Raw genomic sequence first — 9,406 nt, 5'->3', positions numbered from 1 at the left:
TTCAAACCCACCAGCCACTCCTCGGAAGGAAGGTTGGGCAATCCTACTTCCGTAGTGATACTGCCTCGGAAACCCAAGGAGGGGTTGCTATGAGTCAGGGCCAACTCGATGGCACATAACAACAACAACTACATGTCCATACAAAAGCCTGTATGTAAATGTTTACAGCAGTTTTAGTTATAATTTCCCAAAACTGGAGATAATTTAAATATCCATCAGAAGTGAACTGATGAACAAATTGTAGTATCTACATTGCAGTGAAATACTGTTGTTGTTGTTGTTATGTACATGGATAATTCATTTATATCATATTCTGGAAAAGGTAAAACCATAGGGACAGAAATGAGATTAATAATTGTTTGGGGCTGAGATTCCTAGGAGAGAGGATTCACTACAAAGTGGCACAAGGGAGCTTTATGGGATGATAGAAATATTCTGTATCTTCATTGTTTTGGAGTTTATATGACCAAATGTTGTTGTTGTTTATTGTTATGTGCCGTCGAGTTGGACCCAACTCATAGCGATCCCTCCTTGGGTTTCCGAGGCAGTATCACTACGGAAGTAGATTGCCCCATCTTCCTTCCGAGGAGTGGCTGGTGGGTTTGAACCTCCAGCCTTCTGATTAGTAGTCAACAAGTGCCTTAGGCACTACGCTACCAGAGCTCCCATATGACCACATAAGTTTGTCAAAATGTACAGAACTGTACACTTAAAAACATATTTTACTACATATAAATTATAGTTCAGTAAACCTTAAAAAAAATGGGAGCTCTTACATATTTATGATATATAAGCAGATGATGCTGGCCTACTGAAATTGAAAAGGACTTGAAGAACTTACAGATGAAGATCAAAGACTGCAGTCTTCAGATTGGACTACACCTCAACAAAAAGAAAACAGAAATCTTCACAATTGAACCAATAAACAACGTCATGATAAAAGGAGAAAATACTGAAGTTGTGAAGGATTTAATTTTCTTTGGCTCCACAGTCAATGCCAATGGAAGCACCAGTCAAGAAATCAATGTATTGCATTGGGAAAATATGCTGCAAAAGACCTCTTTAAAATGTTAAAAAGCAAAGATGTTGCCTTGAAGACTAAGGTGTGCCTGATGCAAGCCATGGTATTTTCAGTCATCTCATATGCATGCACAGAGAATATGCTGAACTTATGCTTAAGAGTGAATAAGGAAGACTGAAGAAGAATTGATGCCTTTGAATTATGGTGTTAGCAAAGAATATTGAATATACCATGGGCTGCCAGATGAACAAACAAATCTATCTTGGAAGAAGTGCGGCCAGGAGTGCTCCTTAGAAGCCAGGATGGCAAGACTTTGTCTCACGTACTTTGAATACATTATAATGAGGGACCAGTGCCTGGAGAAGGACATCAGACTTGGTAAAGTAGAAGGTGAGTGGAAAAGAGGAAAACCCTCAATGAGATGGATTGACACAGTGACTACAACAATAAACTCAAAAAAGCAATGAATGCAGGAATGGTACAGGACCAGGCAGTGTTTCATTTGTTGTACGTAGAGTCGCTATGAGTCAGAACTGATTCAACAACATGTAACAATAAGTATATTTTTAAAATTCATGTATGACTAAGTAGGTGACATCTGATGGAAAGTAATTTTATTTTTGTTTTTTATTATGCCCTGGTGGTGCAATGGTTAAGGGCTGGCTGATAACTGAAAGACTGGCAGTTCAAATCCACCCAGAGGCTCTGCAGAAGGAAGACCTGGTGATCTGCTCCTATAAAGATTATAGTCTAGAAAACATTATGAGGAAGTTCTGCTCTGTCACATGGGTTACTAGTAGACAAAATCAATTTGATGGTACATAACAACAACAAATACAGTTAGATGTCATCAAGGTGTATGATGAATTTTTTCTAATGGCAACAAGAGATACTAACTTAGTTTTCAGAATTATTAATATACCTGTCCTGCTGGTTCTAGACATTTGATCAGGGATAAGCAAACTGTTTCCTTAAAGAGCCAGATAAAAAGGTATCTTTTGATTTCGGGTTATACTTTCTGTCATGGATAGAATTGTGTTCCCCCAAAATATTGTCAACTTGGGTAGGCCGTGTTTCCCAATATTGTGGTGTTGTCCTCCGTTTTGTGAACTGATGTAATTATTCTCCATTTTGTGATGTGTTGTAAATCTGAGTCTTTGTATGTTAATAATGTGGTGGATCTTGAGTCACAACCTTACAAGTGGGTGTGACTTAACTAGACAATACATATATATATATATTACTTTGGGTGAAGCAAAAGGCAATATACAATGAGAGATGATCAACACAATATCACTAAGGCATAGAAAATATGGAAAGGTGCAAAAGAGTTATAGAGAACAAAGGTAAATCTATTATATATACAATTTTGCAGTATTAATAATAACAAACAATAATCTATGTGTGGATACAGAGGCAGGCAGGCAAGCTGAACAAGTATGGGTAGGTGAATGGGACTGTACTCATGACCATATATAAGTATGGCAGAGGATAATTCTACATACATATTTGTGTGTGCTACAAATATATCCATGTAGGTAGAACAACTAAGGGGCAAAATTATTAAAGCTTCTTAGCCATAACCAAACACTTTGAGGTAATAAGTGACTGGACTTAGGGGCTTAGGACCACCAACATGAGGGACCATGAACTCAATTGGCATAACATAGTTCACAAAGACAGTGTTCTGCATCCTGCTGTGGTAAGTAGTGACTGAGGTCTTAAAAGTTAGTGAGCAGCCATCTAAAGTGCAAAGATTGGTCTCTTCTTGTCTGAAGCAAGAAGAGTGAAGAAAACCAAAGACAGAAGGAAACAAATAGTCCAAAGGGCTAATGGACCACACGAATCACAGCCTCTACTACTAAGAGACCAGAAGAGCTAAGATGGTGCCCAGTTACCACAACTAACCCTTCTGCAAGGGATCACGATAGAAGGGGCTGGATAAAGTGGGAGAAAAATATGCAACAAAACTTGAAGACCAGGCTTATGGTCTGATAAAGACTGGTGGAACTCCAGAGACTATGGCCTTTGTTCACCCTTCAAGCCCGAAACTGAACTCACCCCCATCACTCAACTTTCAGTCAAACAATAAGACTTACAAGGTAAACGATAACACTAGGGTGGCATACATTCCTTAATCAACCATATGAGATCAAAAGAGCAGCTTTTGCTCATGGATAGAGCTCAGGGGTCAGGAAAAGATAAGAAAGAAGAATGAATGGAAATGGGAAACCAGGGAGGATGTGAGAAGAGTGCTGTTACATTGTGGGTATTGCAGTTAATGTCACAGAACAAAATGTGTATGAATTGTTGAATGGAAAACCAATTTGCTCTGTGAACTTCCACTCAAATCACATTAAAAATTGGAAAAAAAAAAAAGAGGGTGTGACTCAAGTCACTCTCTCATTCAAGTCCCACCTTTACTCAAGTCCCACCCTTGCTTGAGTTAGACCTTTTATCTTAAGAGAGATAAATAAGTAGCGAAAAGAGGGACCTGACTACCACCAAGAAAGAAGAGCTGGGAGAGGAGTCTAAGAACTTCTAGACCAAGCGTAAGAGTGATGCCAAGACACATGGAAATCTCCAAGGAATGCTGGGCCCACTAATACTGAAAGGAAGCAAGGACCTTCCTCCAGAGCTGATGCAGAGAGAAAACCTTCCACTAGAGCTGGCACCTTAAATTTGGACTTCTTGCCTCCTAAACTGTGAGAAAATAAATTTCTGTTTGTTAAAGCCACCCATTTGTGGTATTTCTTTTAGAGCAGCACTTGATAACTAAGATACTTTCTCTGTCACAACTACTTACTCTGCTGTTGTAGTCTGAAAACAGTGTAGACAGTAAGTAAACAAATGGGTATGGGTAGAGTCAGCCCATATGCCATAGTTTGCAGATCCCCACAGACATTCTCTACTTTAAATTGGAAACATATTTTGAAAACTTTGTGCATAAAAATGAATTTTTAGATATATTCATTCATTCAACAAATAGTTATTTAGCACCAATTTAAAACATTGTATTGTAGGTACTATGCCAAGTACTAGTCATACAGCAGTACTGAGGTAGATAGGATTCCTACCCACAGGGAATTCACAGTGTAATAGGGAAAACAGAATCAACTAAGTAATTGAATTCATAGGATGGTAACACTGATTATATACACAATGAAAAGCCCTTTTTGTGAATCATCTTGCATAATGGATAATCCTTGCATGATTTCCATTCATTTAAATTGGTGCTGTATTTTCCTACAAAAGTACTGGCATTGTAGTTTATCATCTCAAAGGTGAATTATATATTTAACTAAATCACTACTACTTTGAGATATTCATTCAAAATAGGTTAACATGTGAATAAGTAGAATTATAGTAAGGTCTACTTGAAAAGTAGAAAGTTGTATGTTTTCCCTTTTAAATATAATTATTGTTGAATATCAATGCATCTCAGCTCAGTATCATTGATCATTAATATGTAATATTTATTTTTGGTCTGTAGTGTTCTGTTATCATCTGAAGAGACAGTTCATCTATATTCAGGAACTAAGGTATGAAACGTCAAACTTTGTACAAATACAAGTACCTTCTGTAGAATGTTAGGTTATGTTTTTTGCTTTTCTTTCACAATATAGAGAAGAGGTATAACTCTGAAAGAGAATATAAACCTTGATACTCAGAAGGAATGCATTAATGAAATGTTGCTCATAAAATAGATTGAATTCTTTTTTCTGTCTCAATTTAATTAAACCAATTTGGAGATGCATTTCCAACCATTGGGGAGAAAAAAATCTAAGTGTAGTAAGTTTGTGCCTGAGGCTTTTTAGTTTTCTTTTGGAAGCCTAAATCTTGTAGATCAAAAGAACAAAACACACTGCCATCTGGTTGATTCTGACTCATAGCAACCCTATAGAACAGAGTAGAACTGCCTTATTGGGTTTCCAAAGCTGTAAATCTTTACAGAAACAGACTGCTTCATCTTTCTCCTGTGGAGCAGCTGGTGAGTTTGAACCACTCACTGATCTTTTGGTTAGCAACTGAATGCTTTAACCACTACATCAACAGAGCTCCTTAAATCTTGCATGTAGAAGACCTGAAAAAGTAAGATACTCATATATAAAGAAGGTGAAAGGTTCATTCATTCATTTAAGTATTTATAGTGTAGAGATCACTATTCCAAGTGCTGTGTGTAGTGGGATTTACAAATTCCCCACTATGGGCATTTAGGCCAAGGGAACAGTAAATGTGAATTCCAGGGAAGGCCTGTCTAGTGAATAATTAGTCAGCAAAAAAAAAAAAAAAACCTCACTGCCGAGACAAGTCGATTTGACTTACGGCGACCCCTCCTTGGATTTTCGAGGTGGTATCTCTGTGGAAGTAGATTGCCCAGTCTTCCTTCTGAGGAGTGGCTGGTAGGTTTGAACCAGACTTCTGGTTAGCAGTCAAATGCCTTAAGCACTGGTCTGATTACCTAGTGCTGCTCTGACAAGAAATATACCACAAATGGGATGGCCTTAACAAACAGGAGTTTATTCTTAAAATTTGGAAGCTTTAAGTCCAAGTTCAAAGTGCCAGGCTCTAGGGGCTGGGTGAAAGTCCCTCAACCTTGGGGACCAGCTCTGACTCTTGCTCCCGGCCCACTGGAGCTAGAGGCATTTCTTCACTCAGACAGCTGCTGGTTGCTGAGGCTGAGAAGCCCCAAGGTTGACAAGTCAAAAGGCATAGTCCCGATATTACCAAACCACACTACAGGCCATTAACTTAAGTCCATTGTAAGTCCCAAGGCTGGCAAAGCATAGCAGAATGCTGAGCAACAGCACGACTACATGCAGGGTCCAAGCATGCCATAGGCTAGAAACCAGTCTCAAAACTTCTCCTTATATACAGGAAACAGACCACATAACCAAAGGCAGCTACTCAGCTGCTCACAGTAGATTCCACCATGGAGTTGATTAGCAGTCTCATCATGGGAAAATACTACATACAGCTGCCCAGCCACTCAACCAGGCCTAGCCAAGTTGACACACAAACATAACCACCACAGGCACTATGCCACCAGAGCTCCTAATCAGTCAGTTAATGAGGAGAATTAAATTCTGTGAGTCAGAACATGAGGGTTTAATGCTCCACTACCTAGCTGAGTATCCTTGAACCTTTGGTATTCATTTTCCTTATCCCAGAATATCTTGATTCAAACATTCTAGGTCTTTTCCAGCAGTAAAATTCTGGAATTCTGAAAAACAATTAATTCCATGAAAATAACAATTCTGTGTAGCAAAATAGCAATTCTATGTACTACAAAACTCCTTTCCTTCGTGAATGATTAGAATCTATTTAATCAGTAGTTTAAATTCTTTTCATGTAGCCAAAGACCAAAAACGGTCCAGTAAACAAGGTTCAAAATAAACTACACTCTGCAAATAAAGGAAAGAAGACAAATTCAAGGTATAGTACAGTTTTAAAAGTATTGCTTTCATATTTTTAGTTTTATAATTTACAGTGTAATCATTATTAACTGCTAAGCTTTCTGTGTTTCTCCAAATCTTTTTATATCCAAGATACGTAAAATTATACTATATATATCTTTTCTATATATTCAATAAGTTAAAAACATTTTCCACTTGTAAATATATTACAGCAGTTAATGAATATTTTATAATGTTCCTCTAAGCAAAATTGCCACATTTCAAATTTTTTAAATGTTATTTTCAGCGAGATATTTTCTTAGAGGGAGTTCTGGTAGCATAGTGCCTAAGGCACTTGACAGCTAACCAGAAGGCTGGCGGTTCAAACCCACCAGCCACTCCTCGGAAGGAAGATTGGGCAATCTACTTCCGTAGTGATACCGCCTCAGAAACCCAAGGAGGGGTCGCTATGAGTTGGGTCTGACTCAATGGCACATAACAATAACAACATTTTCTTAGAACTGAGAGTAGAATCTAGTATTCTTGTCTCTCTTCCTAGTTCTCTCAATTACACCAAGTTGTGTTTTACTTCTGGACATTTAACAGAACACCATACATTATTGTGTGTATTGAGAGACAAAATGACTGGGTTTGCTATAAATAAGACAATAGTATGATTATAATTTATACTATTCTTTTTGGTGAGAGAAAATTCAAGATTATCCTTAGGATTAATTAACAAGAGTCGTAGGAGGCTTTCTTAGAAAAGGAGGGTCACACATGCAGTAGGTGAACCAGCTTCTTATTTTCAGGAAGTTATTAAATTTGTGTGTCTATTATTTACTCAAATGGATACTTGCATTATAATTCTTAAAAATATTTCTTAATTCTTGTGCCATCTAATTGGCTAAATAATTTCTAATTTGTTTTGGAATTTAAAGTGAAGGGATAAGGAAGAGAAACGAAAGAATATAAAATAGATTGATAGAAGAAAAGAACATAGTTTCATAATTGGAAAGGGTTCTTGTTTTCAGAGTTGAAATTTACTTTTTAAAGAAAAATGTCTTATTCCCAATGGAATTCTGAAACCTTTGCTTTAGTATTAAATGGAAATTAGGCTTTCAGAACCATAGTCTTATTGGCTCATTCCTCAGTGCTTTTAGATGTGACTGTTATTTCATATTTCTTCCCCAACCCCCTTAAAAAAATGAAATCCAACTTTTGGTCACCTTTAATTCTAGTTAAAATGTCTTTATTTAGGTAGAAGAAAAAATGTTGATTTTGTACTAATTACTGTTCATTTTGTAATTTTAATCAAGAGGAATTTTTCTTTGATGTTTGCAGAATTATGACTAGAACAAAACCAATTTGTACAGTTCTTCTCCAGGAAGATGTAAAATTAAAAACCACAGGTTGGATATGACCTAGGAGGCCAAGTTCAGTCCTTTTAGCTTTGATCTTCATCTGTTTGGAGACAAAGTCTAGACCAACTGTTCTCATAAAGTTTTCTCCAGTTCCATAATTATGTGACTCATGAAGTTCAAAAGTCTACTAAGTCTCTTGTAGTATCAATTGTCTCTTCAAAGTATCAATTGTAATTTCATCATAAATTTAAAATTAATAGCAATTTTGATCTGTTTTGTTATGTGGGTAAAAGCCATATCTGCTTTCTATATTATATGTGTATTTTTAGTGTAAAATTGAAATACTCTGATGTACAAACTGCCAATGATGTTGCCATTCTGGAGGATTTCTTAGACTTTTCTCTTGCAAAAACAATTAGCAAAATTGAAGGGCAACTGGATGAAAAAGGCTTACCTGAAAATATAGATGATGATATTTTCTCTGGTGTTACTAAAGATATTGGAACAGGTAATTTTCCTTTCATTTGTTATTTTTATCCTTATTGCATAATTACTTAGAAACAGAGATCTTTGCCAAAAACCCCCCCAGTTTTTCTTGTAGTTAAGAAATATATGGTAATGTCTTGGATTTGTTTCCGAATAATCCAGTGGGAGACAGTGAAGGTAAGAATGAATAGTATTATGGATGAAACAAAACTGTCTGTGAGTCAATAATTGTTGAAAATGGGTGATAGGTAAGTGGGGATTTGTTGTAGTAGTCGCTACTTTTATATACATTTGATATTTTCCATTATAAAAAATACTGTATTTTTTTTCACTGAATAGTTGTCAACTAAAAATGCCCCATAGCTTATTGTTAAAACATTAAAATAATATTAAAAAGACATGTCTTCAGATTTCTTTCATTTAATGTAACCCATCACCAGCTCTGCAGGAGAAAGATGTGGCAATCAGCTGTCCTAAAGATTCTAACCCAAACCAAACAAACTGCCATCAAATTGCTTCCAACTCAGAGCGACTGTATAGGACAGAGTAGAACTGCTCCATAGGGTTTCCTATGCTGTAATCTTTATGAGTGTAGAGGTTAAGGCATAAATGTATGCTAACCAAAAGGTTGGTGGTTAGAACCCACCAGCCACTCTGCCGAGGAAAGATAAGTCTGTTTCCATAAAGATTTATATACAGTCTTGGAAACCCAATGGGGGTCGCTATGAGTTGGAATTGACTTAGTGGCACTGAGTTTGGTTTTTGGTTTTATCTTTACAGGAGTAGATCACTAGGCCTTTTCTTCTGCCCAGCGGCTGGTGGGTTCAAACTACTGACCTTTTGGTTAGCAGTTAAACACTAACCATTGTATTACCAGGTCTCATTTGTACAGCATGCTACAAAAACCAAAAAACCAAACTCACTGCCTTTGAGTCAGATCTGACACATAACGGCCCCTCCTTGGGTTTCTGAGGTGGTATCTCTATGGAAGTAGATTGCCCAATCTTCCGAGGAGTGGCTGGTGGGTTTGAACCACCAGCCTTCTGGTTAGCTTAGGCATTACACCACCAGAGCTGCATACTGTTGTTGTTGTTGTTATGTGCCATCAAGTTAGACTCGACTCATAGTGACCCCTCCTT

At 37.1% G+C, this 9,406-nt stretch overlaps 1 protein-coding gene across 1 annotated transcript in view; it reads left to right on the top strand.

The window, feature by feature from the left end:
• Window positions 1-9,406, top strand: part of TEX9 (testis expressed 9) — a 66,889-nt gene that overhangs the window by 21,011 nt on the left and 36,472 nt on the right. The window contains exons 5-7 of the mRNA XM_007935135.2: window positions 4,515-4,563; window positions 6,378-6,457; window positions 8,111-8,289. Of these exons, the coding sequence (XP_007933326.1) occupies window positions 4,515-4,563; window positions 6,378-6,457; window positions 8,111-8,289 (308 nt within the window). The remainder of the gene's footprint in view (window positions 1-4,514; window positions 4,564-6,377; window positions 6,458-8,110; window positions 8,290-9,406) is intronic.

Source organism: Orycteropus afer, unplaced genomic scaffold, assembly GCF_000298275.1.
Source record: "Orycteropus afer afer isolate SDZICR_OR568_19922 unplaced genomic scaffold, OryAfe1.0 scaffold00026, whole genome shotgun sequence".
Lineage (NCBI taxonomy): Eukaryota > Metazoa > Chordata > Mammalia > Tubulidentata > Orycteropodidae > Orycteropus > Orycteropus afer.
Note: the sequence above shows the minus strand (reverse complement) of the source record. Positions and strands in the feature narration are given on the sequence as shown.